At 53.9% G+C, this 16748-nt stretch overlaps 1 protein-coding gene across 1 annotated transcript; it reads right to left on the bottom strand.

Moving 5' to 3' along the window:
• Nucleotides 1-388: 388 nt before the first annotated feature.
• Nucleotides 389-2899, bottom strand: LOC138438006 (lipocalin-1-like). Its single transcript, XM_069586259.1, has 6 exons — nt 2816-2899; nt 2378-2508; nt 1906-1976; nt 1372-1482; nt 583-681; nt 389-414 (listed from the first exon to the last, which is right to left on the bottom strand). The coding sequence occupies exons 1-6, from the start codon at nt 2897-2899 to the stop codon at nt 389-391; spliced, it is 522 nt and encodes a 173-aa protein (XP_069442360.1).
• Nucleotides 2900-16748: the final 13849 nt, after the last annotated feature.

Raw genomic sequence — 16748 nt, 5'->3', positions numbered from 1 at the left:
GCCGGTGAGGGACCCGGGGGTCGGGGCTTTCTGCGTGGGGCGCCCCAGCTCCAGGCCTTCTAAGCAGCTCACTGGGAAACAGTCACGGTGACCCATGGGGATGAGGAGGGACTTCACACCTGCTGGCACGCACACGGGGGCCAGGGGCACCAAGAAGCAGACGGCCTGCCCCCTGCAAAGGGGTTTCCCCACTGCCCAGGACTGACACTCTGAGCCCGTCAGAAGGCGCTGCCAGGGGCCGGGTGAGCCCAGGAGCAGATGCCCCACCCACCTGGCCCAGGTTGGGTCTCCTGCCAGGCGGGAGCAGGCCTTGGGGGTCGACCATATGGTTGCTCAAAGCCCCAGGGACCCCAAGACCCCGAGTGTGTTCTACAGCTGTTCACTCACCCTAGTTTCCTCTGGGAGAGCAAGTTTCTGTAGAAAAAGGAAGCACATTTCAGAAGACCCCAGGGAATCCCTTAGCCCAGGGCTCCTCCGTCAGCCAGAATGTCACGTGACCCCAGCGAGGACAGAGCGAGGACCCCAGCGAGGACGGCCCCGCCGCGGGCACCAGCCAGCAGCCAGCGCCTGTGGGCTTCTCACCGCTCTGCAGGGGCCTGAAGATCTTCAGGTTCAACTTTTTGGCTTTTGCGAACTCCGTGAATTCCTCCCAGGCCTCTGGGCTGTTCTCCGGGTTTCTTCCTGTCGGTGAAACCAGAAGATGGACAGGGGGGTGAAGGGTACAACCAAGAGTGGCCACCTCGGTCCTGGCCTGGGGGGCAAGTGGCCGCCTCGGGCCAGAGAGTGAGCGGCCGCCCTGGCCAGAGGGCTGGACCCACAGACCCTGGGCCGGGCGGAGAGCCAGGCTGGAGAAACAGGTCCGCCCAGGAGTCTCGGGGGCATGGGGCACCCACGCAGCCGGCCTCAGCGGGGTAGGAATTGCCCTCGGCAAACGCCCTGAGGATGGAAGGTCTGCCCAGGAGGGAGTCCATGCCAGCCCCTGAGCTGACGCCCACTCTGCTCCTGGCCACAGGGACCCTCCGTGACCCGTGGGACCTCCTGCCCACGGGCAGGAAGGTCCTGACGCTCCAATGCCTGCCTGAGCCTCGTCCCCGTAATGAAGCCCCAGGAGCTGGAATTTCCTTCCCACTCGGGCTCTCCCACCGAAGGCACCCCCGAGGAGCGGAGCCAAGGGTGATGCCACAGGGAGTTGCCTGGTGAGCGGCCAGGCCCGCCCCAACACTGACGCTGGCATCCTGCGCCCGCAGCGTCCCCCACGGACACCGAGCCGCAACGTGGGACCTGCTGCTTCCTCGGGGGCTTCTCCTGAGCAGAAGGCACAGGGAAAGGGGGCAGGAGGGGCTTTGCGGGGCTGGGACGTGGGACCCTCACCCAGAAGCCTCGCCACGCGGATCTGCCGTCCGCCCAGCTCGCCTTCGCAGTACAGGATGAAGTGGTCTTGCGCCCACAACGGCAAGATGAACACCTCGCGTTTGCCCCCATCTGCGGAGGGCGGCACACGGTCCTGAGCAACCAGGCCCCTCCAGGACTGCCTGCCCAGGGTCTCCACCCCGGCCAGACCCCCAGGCCCTGGGCCCCCAGCTCCCAGGAGAGGCCCTGCCCAGGAGGTGGTCACCCAGTGGGCGGATCCCAGGGGCTTCAGGGGGTCCAAAGAGGCTAGAGCCGGGGGAGCTTCAGCTCTGCTCCAGCAGGAGCTCGGACCGGCCAGCCCCTCTGGATGAGTCCATCACACCTGGACACGGCGTCAGCTGTTCTCACCTCTCAGGCAGACTGACCGGTGGGAGGAGTCCCTGGGCACTTAAGGGGGCGCAGAAAGGAGTGGGGCTTCTCTGGCTGAACGCTCACCCCCAGAAATGTGCTGGGACCCACCTCCCCCCTGCCCCATCCTGGGGCTCCAGGACTCACAGGCCGTGTATCTACCGGGATCGTTGGTTTGCTCCAGGACCAGGCCCGTCTCCTGGCACTGACCGTCAACCCTAGGACACAGAAGCCATGCCCTGCTGATGCCCGGGGTACGGCCACCTTGGAAGCCCAGCCCAGCCCGGGCACCGTGTGCCCCGCTCCACCACAGCTGCCGGCAGACCTGGGCCCGAGGCAACCCCGGGAACATGGCACATCTCCTGCCGAATCCAGGCACCGAGGGGCCTTCAGCATCTCACACGGCAGCTGCTCAGGCCTCCCAGCCCTGCCCCGCCACTCACCCATCTGGGACCTGTCCCTGCACAGGGTCCCCAGTAAGGCAGTGGCCCCTCAAAGCTGTCCAGGGCTGAGCGTCATTTGAGGAGTAGGGACGGACCCCAGTGTGGGCTGCCCATGCCCCGACACTGCTCTCCTGCTGTGGGGAGGGGTCCACAGGGAGGTGGGAGGCGGCTCTCACCGCAACGTGACTTTGGCCTCCAGGTCGCCCCCCTCCAGGACGCTGAAGGTCATGGCCGTCACCGACTCCTGATTCTTCCCGGGAACGTCCTGGTCTGTGGTCACGGCCTTCAGATACCACTTTCCTGACACCTGGAGAGAGCTGCCTGCCGTCAGGGCTCAGGCCCAGCACCCCTGCCCCGCTCAGCAGCCCCGGACTCTGCCACACCCCCAGACTGGAGCACCGTGCATCTCCTGCCTCCCACCCTCAGCAGATGCCCGGCACCCTCGCCAGACCCACCCCAGGTGGGCTCCAGCCCCACAGGGCCCCCGGGACTATGGGCACCCAGGCCCATTTTTCTCAGACCCCCGTCGCTCAGTTTAACCACAGCCTCGGGGGCAAGGATTGGTGCCTCTCCCAGGGGCCCCTCCAGCTGCCCCAGCTCCATCTGAGCCTCACATCCTCAGTCCAGCTGTCCAAGACCAGAGCATCCTGGGCCTGCAGGGAGGCGACGAGGCCAAGGGTCAAGAGCAGGGCCCTCATCTCCTGGGGTCTGGATGCACAGCCACCAACAGGCCGCTCACTGGGTGCAGAGAGGCTGTGCCAGCCACTCAGGCAGCGGCCTTTTATGTCCCACGGCCCAGGGTCCCCGCGGAACTTGGCAGAGACCGTCAACCAATCCCTTCCTGGCCATAACCTGTGGCCAGTTCTGCGGTGGAGCAGGTAAAGGTCACTATTGTTGATGCTGCCGAACAACCCACGCTGAGCACCTCGAGCCATCACAGGGCTGCCCAGGCTGGAGGCTGGGCTGGGCCAGGTGAGAGAACCTCGCGATGCCAGCGCCAGGGTGACACGCTCCCTGCCAGGGAGGATGTGGGTCGCGTCAGAGAATGCCCCTGAGCGGCTTCTCAACCTCAGATTCAGCGCCAACCACTGCGTGACTACAAGCATGCAGCTAAGCGGGTGCGTGTGCTCCTGACAAGACGCGCTGTAAGTGGGCACTTCGACGTCCCCTTTCTGCTCCACACAGATCAGCGGTGGATCAGACGTGAGGGGGGGACCAAGACAGACACACACATGGACACACGGACACACGTGTGTGTGCTCACACACTCATTCAGACACACTCAGACACACGGAACCGATTCAGACACACACACAAACACACAAGTCACTCAGATGAAGACCTCACTCAGAAACTCACTGAGCCACACACACACAGTCACTCAGACACACACCACACAGGCACACACTCATCCGCACACACATAGACACACACGCACACATACATACACTCACTGAGACACACAGACACGGTCACTCAGACACACACTTATACAGCACAGGGGCACACGCCGATTCACACACAGGCAGACACGGAGACGCAGTCACATTCAGTCAGATGCACACATTCAGACACACACACTCTCAGACACACTCTCAGACACACATACACACGCAGACTCCCTCACGCAGACACACGCACTCAGACAAAGATAAAAGTGAAAGACTCAGACATACACGCACTCAGACAAAGATAAAAGTGAAAGCGTTATCGCTCAGTCGTGTCCGACTCTTTGCAACCCTGTGGACTGCAGCCCACCAGGCTCTTCTGTCCATGGGATTCTCCAGGCAAGAATACTGGAGTGGGTTGCTGAGCCTTCCTCCAGGGGATCTTCCCCACCCAGGGACCAAACCCAGGCCTCCCATATTGCCGGCGGGTTCTTCGCCGTCCCAGCCTCCTGGGAAGCCCCAGGCACAGACACACACACTCAGCGGACCGTGTGACTGCAGCCAGGAAATTAGAAGATGCTCCTCGGAAGCACAGCTACGTCGAACCTAGACACTGGTTTAGAGAGCAGAGACCCCTCTTTGCCGACAAAAGTGCATACCGTCAAAGCCATGGTTTTCCCGGTGGTCGTGCCTGGATGTGAGAGCTGGACCATAAAGAAGGCTGAGCGCCGAAGAATTGACGCTTTCAAACTCGGGTGTTGGAGAAGACTCTTGAGAGTCCCTTGGACTGCAAGGAGATCCTACCAATCAGTCTTAAAGGAAATCAACACTGACTATTCTTCGAAAGGACAGGTGCTGAAGCTGAAGCTCCAATACTTTGGCCACTTGGTGTGAAGAGTCGACTCATTGGAAAAGACCCTGATGCTGGGAAAGACTGAGGGCAGGAGGAGAAGGGGACGACAGAGGAAGAGATGGTTGGATGGCATCACTGACTCAGCAGGCATGAATTTGAGCAAACTCCGGGAGATAATGAAGGACAGGGAAGCCTGGTGGGCTGCAGTCCTTGAGGTCGCAGAGAGTCAGACACAATCTTGCAACTGAACAGGTAGGGTACAGGTGGTGACGACATTTGTCAAGAGAACAGTGAGTAAATGGAGCTTGTACGAATGTAGCTCCCTGCCTCACACCACATACAGTTAAGTCCCGGTAGATTAAAATGCGTAAAGATGAAACGTGGACTTGTAGAAAGGAATGGCAAGGCCTCGGTGCCACAGAGGAGGGTCCCACAGGTGCGCAGGACACAGACGGAGGAAGGGCAGCCCCCAGAAGCTTACTGCAAAGCATCCCCCACGGAGTCCACAGAGAGCCCTGCAAACAAGCTAGAAAAAGACAGCCAGCCAGACACATACGGAGCAAAGATCTAGACAGGATGACGGCCAGGGTGTGAAAAGATGGAGACAACAAGGAGCCCGGGTTCCGGGCGTCTCCCCTGGGCATCGGGGGCTGCCAGGGTGTATGACCCGGGCCCTCTGCCAAGGCAGCCGGGTGACGGTGCTCCCCGTGCCGGCGCCACCTCCGACCTGCGCTGGCCCCACAGGGCCCCTCCTCGCCCCAGCAGGGCTCCAGGGTCGCAGGGCTCTGTGAGTTAGCAGAAGCTGTCCCCTCACGTGCTGGGGGGCACGGGCAGTGTGGGGTTCGTGGGGCACGTTAGGTCACAGTGGCTTCACTGTGGGGCTGAGCTCAGCTGACTCCTTCCACCCTCTGGACGGGAGCACCGGCTGCCTACTCCCGAGACCCCAGCCAAGGGCGCAGCATGTGAAGGTGAGCAGGGGGGCGTGGAGGGCAGGTGAGTTGTGTTCTGCCTGAGGCCGGAAGTGAGTCTGGGGTCAAGCGGCACACATCCCCAACGTGAAGAGTCGAGGTCCAGTCTAAATGCCACCCCCCACTGTCCAAAGTTTCTTCATAGTGGGACCTGCGCAAACTCACCACGCAGTTTTATGCTTTTTTTTAAATTAGAGACGTTTTTCAAATGGAAATACGGTTGACCTGCAACGCTGTGTGAGTTTCCGGTGTCGAGCAGAGGGGTTGCTGCATGCAGACACTGTTCAGACTCTTCTGCCCTGTAGGCTGCTGCAACATGCTGAACACAGTTCCCTGCGCCGTGCGGTAGGACCTGCCGCTTATTGTGTGTGTAGCAGTGAGTATGCTCTAATCCCAAAGCCCTGGCTCACCCCAGCCCACTGTCCCGCGCGGCAGCCAGGAGTTTCCTTTCTACGTCTCGGAGTCTGTGCGTGTTTCGTAAATGAGTTCATTTGTGCCATTCATACGGATTCCGCACTTGCGACACCACATGTTGTGTTTTCCCGTCTGACCGAGCTCACTTGGCGTGGTCATCTCTCCGTCCGTCCCTGTTGCTGCAGACGGCGTCACCCCGTGCTCCCTGCGGCCGTGCAACGCGTTGTGTGTGCGCGGCCCTCTTCCTCGCCCACTCGTCTGTCGCCGGGCGCAGGTTGCTTCCTCGTCGTGGCTGCTGCAAATAGTGCTGCGCTGAACCCTGGGGCCCAGGTATCCTTTTGAATGTTAGTTTTCTCCAGATACATGCCAGCTTTATGCTGTTTTGATGGTGACCACATGGTCGATCAGAATCCGTGTCTTAAAGCAGAACCACAACACGCATCGAGTCTGGAAGCGGCCGTCGGAGCGGCGGCTAAACGGGCAAGAGAAGCTCGACGCAAGTGTGCCACGGGGTAACTCATCAGAAAGGCTTTTCTTGGAGTTGGCACTTACCAGCTCTTTTAATGTGTAAGTTTTGTGGGTTACTTCTCCCTCCGATGAATGTTTATCCTCCTGTCCAACCTGGACTCATAATTCTTATTATTTTTGCCCTCCGTCCATCGCATCCATCTGTCCCTGCTGGCAGCCTCCCCGACAGCTCCAGGCTTGACGCCACCCCCGCCTGCCTGAGGTTGGGCCTGTCCTTGCCCTGCTGCTGGCCTGCGGGGGGGGATCCGGAGGTTCAGGCTGCCGCCTCCCCATCCCGGGGTCCCTGGCTCCCCCAGGGCTGGACTCCCACAGGCCCCGTGCCCACAGCCCGCCCCGGCTGAGCAGGCCCGGCTGGTGGCTGGGCTGGTCTGCACACCTGGCCGCGGGCAGCCTCCAGGAAAGGTCATGCACGTCTGTGTTCTGGCTGCCTCTCCTCCTCGGGCTCCGCTGGGGCCCCAGGCGCGTCTGAACAGCGGGCGCTTTGTCCGCCAGTGAGCCACGTGTCAGGGTGAACAGACAGACGTGCCTGGAGGCCTCTTGGACCCGTGTCCTCCCGTCTCCTCTGCCAGGCCCAAGCCAGCGGATGTGGTTCCTGGGAGGTTTGCGAGCCTCCCCTCCACGCCCCAAGCCCGGGGGAGCCTCCTTGGCTCCTCACACCTGCGTCCCAGAGCAGATCCAGGAAAGGGGGCTTCTGGAGGCGGGCCTCTCTGGGTTGTTGGCACCCAGGGGTCACATTGGACCCACTGGTGCGGTCAGCTTGGGGGTCTCAGCTCTGTGAGGAGCTGTCCCTTCGTGGGTGCCCTGTCAGCCACCCCCACCCCCACGCCGCCCACAGCATGGCCCTCGTCCCTGGCTCACTGGGGATTCACCCAGATGCCCAGCAATTCGGTCTCATTTCTTCCCTTCTTCGGTTTGGCAAGCCCTTGGTTGGAACTGCCCATGGGATGGTCCCACCACATACCAAGTACCAACAGAAAAGCTGCCCTCTGGACAAAAAGAGGATTTTTTTTAACTCCTACTTTTGAGTTCTCAGCATTTTCTGATTTTCGTCTCATCAGAATTTTTTTAAAAAGGGCTGCTCACATTAAGTAAGAGGCAGACTGTTTGCACCGCAGTTGTGCGTTGTTTAAGGAAAAGGTGGAAATTGCCTAGAATCTCTCCCCCGACGTGTTCCCCGGGAGTGTGATGGGGCTGTCGTCAGGCACACGTTTAATCTGGGCTGATCAAATCCCTGGGGCGGCCGGGCGCTTTCTGTTGGTGATGAACACGGCCCTTCGGGGTCTCCCTGGGCACCGGAGTGGTGAGTGAGACAGTGTCCTCTTGGCCACGGCGTGTGGCGCAGGGCTGGGACCGTATTGGTACCAGGAGTCAGGGCCCCGCTGGGGTGCTGGTAGCAAACCCAGGCCCACCCCCCCGCCCCAGGGTGCTGACCACCCCCACCCTCATCTCCAGGGTGAGCCTGATGGGTCTACAGTAACCCATCCCTGGGCTGCGGCATCGTTCGGGACCCTGGGGAAAGCACCCAGGTGCCTAGGGGCATCACAGAAGGCTGCCCAGGGCTTAGGGTCCAGCCACGCAAGCTGGCACTCTCCCAGTGGAGCCAGCGGGGTGAGACGAGGCGTGATGATGGCTCAGACACTGAGCACTCGGGGCATCCGACACCATGGGCTGAGGGTGGTGTGGGGGTGACACGGGGTGGGCACCGAGGGTGACGGGGCCGCCAGGCAGCCAGGGTCAGGCGGGCAGGGCTCCCCACAGGTCAGCCAGGGTCGGGCGGGCAGGGCTCCCCACAGGTCAGCCAGGGCAACGCTGCTGTTGGCTTCCAGCCACAAGGAAGCGGCCCAAGAACAAGGCAACAGGAAGCGCCTCTGCAGCAAGTGACCTTTGCAGCCGCAGAGGAGCCGCGCCTTCTCACCCAGCGTCGCCGCCCTCCCTCCAGCTGCAGCTCACCGCACCCGTGTGCAGCGCCAGCCGGCAGCAGTCCTGGGCGGGCTGGAGCGGGGGGCTGACCTGCAGCCCCGTGCTGACCCCCAGAGTGGGCCAGGTGGACCACTGGCTTACAGGGCCAGTTCAGCGACCATCGTCTTTCCATTCTAAGAAAGCCAGAGCTTTCTCTGCAGCCCAAGTTTCAGGGTTCCGTCTCCTCTGCTTGGGGAACAGGGGATGTTGTAGGTTGTGGTCGAAACCACCTCAGACAGAGTGAGACGGGTGCAGTCTGGTGACGCACCTCACCGTGAACCCTGCTCCAGCCGCCAGCAGTGGGAGCATGCTTGTAAAAACGGCTGGTTCGGTTCTGGAGATAAGAGTAAGTCTTCTCTCCTTCCTTTGCCTCCGACAAGGGCTAGAACCACTCCGCGGTCAAGTCTGACTCCTTTGTTACGTGTACTTTAACAACAGCTTTCTACATACACTTTAGATGCCACGCTGTTTATTCACGCCATGATATTGTTCATCCGCGTGGACAAGTCAGTGATTTTTAGTACATTTCAGGTGCTGTGCAGTTCAGTTCAGTTCAGTCACTCAGTTGTGTCCGACTCTTTGCGACCCCATGCACCGCAGCTCGCCAGGCCTCCCTGTCCATCAGCAACTCCTGGAGTCCACCCAAACCCATATCCATCAAATTGGTGATGCCATCCAGCCATCTCATCCTCTGTCATCCCCTTCTCCTCCTGCCCCTAATCCCTCCCAGCATCAGGGTCTTTTCAAATGAGTCAGCTCTTCTCATCAGGTGGCCAAAGTACTGGAGTTTCAGGTTCAACATCAGTTCTTCCAATGAATACCCAGGACTGATCTCCCTTAGGATGGACTGGTTGGATCTCCTTGCAGTCCAAGGGACTCTCAAGAGTCTTCTCCAACACCACAGTTCAAAAGCATCAATTCTTCGGCACTCAGCCTTCTTCACAGTCCAACTCTCACATCCATACATGACTACTGGAAAAACCATAGCCTTAACTAGATGGACCTTTGTTGGCAAAGTAATGTCTCTGCTTTTGAATATGCTGTCTAGGTTGGTCATAATTTTCCTTCCAAAGAGTAAGCGTTCAGGAGTTGCTGATGGACAGGTAGGCCTGGCGAGCTGCGGTGCATGGGGTCGCAAAGAGTCGGACACGACTGAGAGACTGAACTGAACTGAACTGAACTTCACAGCACCTGAAATGTACTAAGATGTGACTTCCAAAGATGCTTAGTGTCTTTGCAGTCATCATCTGCAGTGATTTTGGAGCCCCCCAAAATAAAGTCTGACACTGTTTCCACTGTTTCCCCATCTATTTCCCATGAAGCGATGGGACCAGATGCCATGATCTTCGTTTTCTGAATGTTGAGCTTTAAGCCAACTTTTTGTCTTTCCTCTTTCACTTTCATCAAGAGGCTCTTTAGCTCCTCTTCACTTTCTGCCTTAAGGGTGGTGTCATCTGCATATCTGAAGTTATTGATATTTCTCCCAGCAATCTTGACGCCAGCTTGTGTTTCTTCCAGTCCAGCGTTTCTCATGATGTACTCTGCATAGAAGTTAAATAAGCAGGGTGACAATATACAGCCTTGATGTACTCCTTTTCCTATTTGGAAACAGTCTGTTGTTCCATGTCCAGTTCTAACTGATGCTTCTTGACCTGCATACACATTTCTCAAGAGGCAGGTAAGGTGGTCTGGTATTCCCATCTCTTGAAGAATTTTCCACAGTTTATTGTGATCCACACAATCAAAGGCTTTGGTATAGTCAATAAAGTAGAAATAGATGTTTTTCTGGAACTCTCTTGCTTTTTCCATGATTCAGCAGATGTTGGCAATTTGATCTCTGGTTCCTCTGCCTTTTCTAAAACCAGCTTGAACATCAGGAAGTTCACGGTTCATGTATTGCTGAAGCCTGACTTGGAGAATTTTGAGCATTATTTTACTAGCGTGTGAGATGAGTGCAATTGTGCAGTAGTTTGAGCATTCTTTGGCATTGCCTTTCTTTGGGACTGGAATGAAAACTGACCTTTCCCAATCCTGTGGCCACTGCTGAGTTTTCCATATTTGCTGGCATAATCTTGCCGGGGTCTAACCCCGGTGGATCCAGGGTAATTCAAAGGGGAGGCGGAACTGGCGTCCTAGGAAAAAGCTATTTAATTAGAAATATAAAGAGAGATTAGAAAATAATAGTGTAGTAGGAAAATAAGTGGAGAAAAAGATGTTGAATAACTTGGTTTACGTGAAAAACCAATAAAACTCCAAGACAAGGAGTTTGCACCAGCTACATAGGTCACCGGCGCCCACTTGAATAGTGGAGGGTGCCCCGCCTTGGGCTCCCTCTCGCGTGGGTCTTAGAAGCCCGGGCAAGTAAGTAGACATGGCGAGCCTCCATGCTCCAGATGGGAATTCAGCCAGAAAAGAAGAGAAGGAGAATAGACCACACGGGGGAAACCAGTCTTTCCAGGAACTGGTCCGTTTTCTTTATTTTCAGGTTTGCTTATATACTTTTTGTTATACATAGAGATAGAATACAAAGTCACACGGGGTCAGCAGACCTGACCTTTATCAAAATCAGGTGCTTCATATAAATGTATGCAAAGGTCTTAGAGGCTTTACATCATCTTCTGGCCATGAGGGCTGCTGACATTTTATGGCCCTTTCTTTCTGATAACGGTCAGTCAACCAGAAAACCTATTTTTTCCAGGGGTGATTTTTTTTCTTAAACCAGGCTCCACCCTCCGAAGGCACCAGATAAAGTTGCATTCCTATAGGGCGAAGGTGCAGGGGGTTACAATCGAGAAAGGAATTTACTTAGCCTGAGGTTTAACATCTTTTTTGGGTGTTAGTTCTAAAAGGTCTTGTAGGTCTTCATAGAACCATTCAACTTCAGCTTCTTCAGCGTTATAGGTTGGGGCATAGACTTGGATTACTGTGATATTGAATGGTTTGCCTTGGAAATGAACAGAGATCATTCTGTCGTTTTTGAGATTGCATCCAAGTACTGCATTTCGGACTCTTCTGTTGACCATGATGGCTACTCCATTTCTTCTGAGGGATTCCTTCCCGCAGTAGTAGATATACTGGTCATCTGAGTTAAATTCACCCATTCCAGTCCATTTTAGTTTGCTGATTCCTAGAATGTCGACGTTCACCCTTGCCATCTCCTGTTTGACCACTTCCAATTTGCCTTGATTCATGGACCTGACATTCCAGGTTCCTATGCAATGTTGCTCTTTACAGCATCAGACCTTGCTTCTATCACCAGTCTCGTCCACAGCTGGGTGTTGTTTTTGCTTTGGCTCCATCCCTTCATCCTTTCTGGAGTTATTTCTCCACTGACCTCCAGTAGCATATTGGGCACCTACTGACCTGGGGAGTTCCTCTTTCAGTATCCTGTCATTTTGCCTTTCCATACTGTTCATGGGGTTCTCAAGGCAAGAATACTGAAGTGGTTTGCCATTCCCTTCTCCAGTGGACCACATTCTGTCAGGCCTCTCCACCATGACCCACCCGTCTTGGGTTGCCCCGCAGGCATGGCTTGGTTTCATTGAGTTAGACAAGGCTGTGGTCCTAGTGTGATTGGATTGACTAGTTTTCTGTGAGTGTGGTTTCAGGGTCTGCCCTCTGATGCCCTCTTACAACACCTACCTTCTTACTTGGGTTTCTCTTACCTTGGGCGTGGGGTGTCTCTTCATGGCTGCTCCAGCAAAGCACAGCCACTGCCTCTTACCTTGGATGAGGGGTATCTCCTCCCAACGCCCTTCCTGACTTTCAATGTGGGATGGCTCCTCTAGGCCCTCCTGCGCCCGGCACAGCCACCACTCCCTGGGCGTGGGGTAGCTCCTCTCGGCCACCGCCCCTGACCTCGGACGCGGGGTAGCTCTCTCAGCCATTCCTGCGTCGTCGCAGCCTGGCACTGTACGTCGCTGCCCCTGACCTCAGACGTGGGGTAGCTCTCTGCCACGTTTAGTGCACCGGCCGCTGCCGCCGCCACCTGCACTTAGTGGAAAAGTAGGGAGTCAAGAAACACCTGGAGTAACAGGCAAATTTGGCCTCAGAATGCAGAATGAAGCAGGGCAAAGACTAATAGAGTTTTGCCAAGAAAATGCACTGGTCATAGCAAACACCCTCTTCCAACAACACAAGAGAAGACTCTACACATGGACATCACCAGATGGTCAATGCCAAAATCAGACTGATTGTATTCTCTGCAGCAAAAGATGGAGAAGCTCTATACAGTCAACAGAAACAAGGCCAGGAGCTGACTGTGGCTCAGATCATGAACTCCCTATTGCCAAATTCAGACTAAAATTGAAGAAAGTAGGGAAAACCGCTAGACCATTCAGGTATGACCTAAATCAAATCCCTTATGATTATACAGTGGAAGTGAGAAATAGATTTAAGGGCCTAGATCTGATAGATAGAGTGCCTGATGAACTATGGAATGAGGTTCGTGACATTGTACAGGAGACAGGGATCAAGACCATCCCCATGGAAAAGACATGCAAAAAAGCAAAATGGCTGTCTGGAGAGGCCTTACAAATAGATGTGAAAAGAAGAGAGGCAAAAAGCAAAGGAGAAAAGGAAAGATATAAACATCTGAATGCTTATATCAGCAAGGAGAGATAAGAAAGCCTTCTTCAGCAATCAATGCAAAGAAATAGAGGAAAAGAACAGAATGGGAAAGACTAGAGATCTCTTCAAGAAAATTAGAGATACCAAGGGAACATTTCATGCAAAGATGGGCTCGATAAAGGACAGAAATGGTCTGGATCTAACAGAAGCAGAAGATATTAAGAAGAGGTGGCAAGAATACACAGAAGAACTGTACAAAAAAGATCTTCACGACCTGGATAATCATGATGGTGTGATCACTCATCTAGAGCCAGACATCTTGGAATGTGAAGTCAAGTGGGCCTTAGAAAGCATCACTACGAACAAAGCTAGTGGAGGTGATGGAATTCCAGTTGAGCTATTTCAAATCCTGGAAGATGATGCTGTGAAAGTGCTGCACTCAATATGCCAGCAAATTTGGAAAACTCAGCAGTGGCCACAGGACTGGAAAAGGTCAGTTTTCATTCCAATTCCTAAGAAAGGTAATGCCAAATAATGCTCAAACTACCACACAATTGCACTCATCTCACATGCTAGTAAAGTAATGCTCAAAATTCTCCAAGCCAGTCTTCGGCAATACGTGAACTGTAAACTTCCTGATGTTCAAGCTAGTTTTAGAAAAGGCAGAGGAACCAGAGATCAAATTGCCAACATCCACTGGATCATGGAAAAAGCAAGAGAGTTCCCGAAAAACATCTATTTCTGCTTTATTGACTATGCCAAAGCCTTTGACTGTGTGGATCACAATAAACTGTGGGAAATTCTTCAAGAGATGGGAATACCAGACCACCTGACTTGCCTCTTGAGAAATCTGTATGCAGGTCAGGAAGCATCAGTTAGAACTGGATGGAACAACAGACTGGTTCCAAATAGGAAAAGGAGTACATCAAGGCTGTATATTGTCACCCTGCTTATTTAACTTCTATGGAGAGCACATCATGAGAAACCCTGGACTGGAAGAAACACAAGCTGGAGTCAAGATTGCTGGGAGAAATATCAGTCACCTCAGATATGCAGATGACACCACCCTTAAGGCAGAAAGTGAAGAGGAACTAAAAAGCCTCTTGATGAAAGTGAAAGAGGAGAGCGAAAAAGTTGGCTTAAAGCTCAATATTCAGAAAACAAAGATCATGGCATCCGGTCCCACCGCTCCATGGGAAATAGATGGAGAAACAGTGGAAACTGTCAGACTTTAGTTCTTGGGGCTCCAAAATCACTGCAGATGGTGACTACAGCCATGAGATTAAAAGACGCTTACTCCTTGGAAGAAAAGTTATGACCAACCTAGATAGCATATTCAAAAGCAGAGACATTACTTTGCCAAGTAAGGTCTGTCTAGTCAAGGCTATGGTTTTTCCTGTGGTCATGTATGGATATGAGAGTTGGACTGTGAAGAAGGCTGAGCACTGAAGAATTGATGCTTTTGAACTGTGGTGTTGGAGAAGACTCTTGAGAGTCCCTTGGACTGCAAGGAGATCCAACCAGTCCATCCTAAAGGAGATCAGTCCTGGGTGTTCTTTGGAAGGAATGATGCTAAAGCTGAAACTCCAGTACTTTGGCCACCTTATGTGAAGAGTTGACTCATTGGAAAGGACTCTGAATCTGGGAGGGATTGGGGGCAGGAGGAGAAGAGGACGACCTAAGATGAGATGGCTGGATGGCATCACGGACTCAATGGATGTGAGTCTGAGTGAACTCCGGGAGATGGTGATGGACAGGGAGGCCTGGTGTGCTGTGATTCATGGGGTCGCAACGAGTCGGACACGACTGAGCGACTGAACTGAATTGAAGGTTTAATGTGATTAATCTTAAAGGTTAATACTTATTTCTCCTATATGCTGGTTGTATTAATTAATGTGTATAAGGGCAGGGGGTATGGAGACTTAGCAGCAAATATTGGCCCAACAAATGAAAAACGCTTCACCCATATAATTCCTAATCAACCCACTGTACTATACTAATAATTTTCTAACTTCTCAAAAGAATCTGTGTTTGGAAAGTTTAAAGCATCTTGTGCCTCTTACAGTTGGGAGGCTGTGAACAATCACATGTGGCCGGATAAGCCTGTCAGGCAGGCTAGAGAACCTTCAGAGGAGTCTGTGAACTGAAACACTCTTGTCACGCCCAGGAATTTTATTAGCTGGAGCCCTAAGTTAATTCCTTCTCCGAGAGAGGTGGTGGGGGACAGCCCCCTGTAAAGCCAGAGGAGTAGGTGAGAGGAGAAAGCAGCAAAGGAGGCAGACTCTGGTTTTGGGGGCAGATGCTCGGGAACAGGGGGTCTCCTGAGGCTCGACCCCGCCTTTGCGTATGCCGAGCCTCCTTCCTCATGACCTTTGCCACGGGCGGAGCTCCTCACGCTGGCTCCCAGCAAAAACTGACCTTTTCCAATCCTGTGGCCGCTGCTGAGTTTTCCAAATTTGCTCACATATTGAGTGCAGCACTTTCACAGCGTCATCTTCCAGGATTTGAAACAGCTCAACTGGAATTCCATCACCTCCACTAGCTTTGTTCGTAGTGATGCTTTCTAAGGCCCACTTGATTTCTCATTCCAGGATGTCTGCCTCTAGATGAGTGATCACACCATTGTGATTATCTGGGTCATGAAGATTTTTTTGTACAGTTCTTCTGTGAATTCTTGCCACCTCTTCTTGATATCTTCTGCTTCTGCTAGGTCCTTATCATTTCTGCCCTTTATTGAGCCCATCTATGCATGAAATGTTCCCTTGGTATATCTAATTTTCTTGAAGAGATCTCTAGTCTTTCCCATTCTATTGTTTTCCCCTATTTCTTTGCATTGATCGCTAAGGAAGACTTTTTTATCTCTCCTTGCTATTCTTTGGAACTCTGCATTCAAATGAGTATATCTTTCTTTTTCTCCTTTGCTTTTTGCTTCCTGTCTTTTCACAGCTATTTGTAAGGCCTCCTCAGACAGCCATTTTGCTTCTTTGCATTTCTTTTCCATGGGGATGGTCTTGCTCCCTGTCTCCTGTACAATGTCACAAACCTCATTCCATAGTTCATCAGGCACTCTATCTATCAGATCTAGACCCTTAAATCTATTTCTCACTTCCACTGTATAATCATAAGGGATTTGATTTAGGTCATACCTGAATGGTCTAGCGGTTTTCCCTACTTTCTTCAATTTAAGTCTGAATTTGGCAATAAGGAGTTCATGATCTGAGCCACAGTCAGCTCCTGGTCTTGTTTTTGCTGACTGTATAGAGCTTCTCCATCTTTGGCTGTGAAGAAGAGAATCAATCTGGTTTCGGTGTCGACCATCTGGAGCTGTGCAGCCTTCAGCAAAATCTACTTTTAGGATGTTCCCGTCGTCCCAAAAAGGTTCTGCTTGCCCACCAACCACCAAACGTCTGTCTGGGTCTCACGCCAGCCCCGGGAACCAGCCGTTGGCTCTCCAGCGCCAAGGATTCTTATTGTGGACATTTCAGAGAGAGGGCCTGGCACGACATGCGGCCTCACAGGCACGGACCACGGGGGTTGCCTCTGGGAACTGTGTGTTCTTTGTTTCTTTTCAAAATAGTGTCTTTACAGAGTCTGAGGATGACAGAGACGCGCTCGCTCAGTCGTGTCTGGCTCTGTGACCCCACGGACGGCAGCCCGCCAGGCTCGTCTGTCCGCGGGATTCTCCAGGCGAGAACACTGGGGTGGGCTGCATGCCCTCCTCCAGGGGATCTTCCCGACCCAGGATCGAACCCACGTCCACCTCAGGGATGTCACAGCTTTCTCTGGCCCTGGGATGTGAAGGACGGGGTTCCAGTTTACGGTCTCTTTCCTGCTTGCTACATTTTCCCCATTTTCATTTTGGCCAAGG

This window comes from Ovis canadensis, chromosome 3, assembly GCF_042477335.2.
Source record: "Ovis canadensis isolate MfBH-ARS-UI-01 breed Bighorn chromosome 3, ARS-UI_OviCan_v2, whole genome shotgun sequence".
NCBI classification, from domain to species: Eukaryota; Metazoa; Chordata; class Mammalia; order Artiodactyla; family Bovidae; genus Ovis; species Ovis canadensis.
The sequence above is the reverse complement of the archived record's forward strand: the minus strand, read 5'-3'. Positions and strand labels throughout refer to the sequence as shown.

What these genes read in the sequence shown, in the direction of transcription:
- LOC138438006 (XM_069586259.1), bottom strand. Translation starts at nt 2,899, where the DNA reads ATGAGGGCCCTGCTCTTGACCCTTGGCCTCGTCGCCTCCCTGCAGGCC. An exon ending in TGGACAGCTGGACTGAGGAT is followed by an intron (nt 2,509 to 2,815) that starts GTGAGGCTCAGA and finishes AGCTCTCTCCAG; the next exon opens with GTGTCAGGAAAGTGGTATCT. An exon ending in CTTCAGGCCCCTGCAGAGCG is followed by an intron (nt 415 to 582) that starts GTGAGAAGCCCA and finishes CTTTTTCTACAG; the next exon opens with AAACTTGCTCTCCCAGAGGA.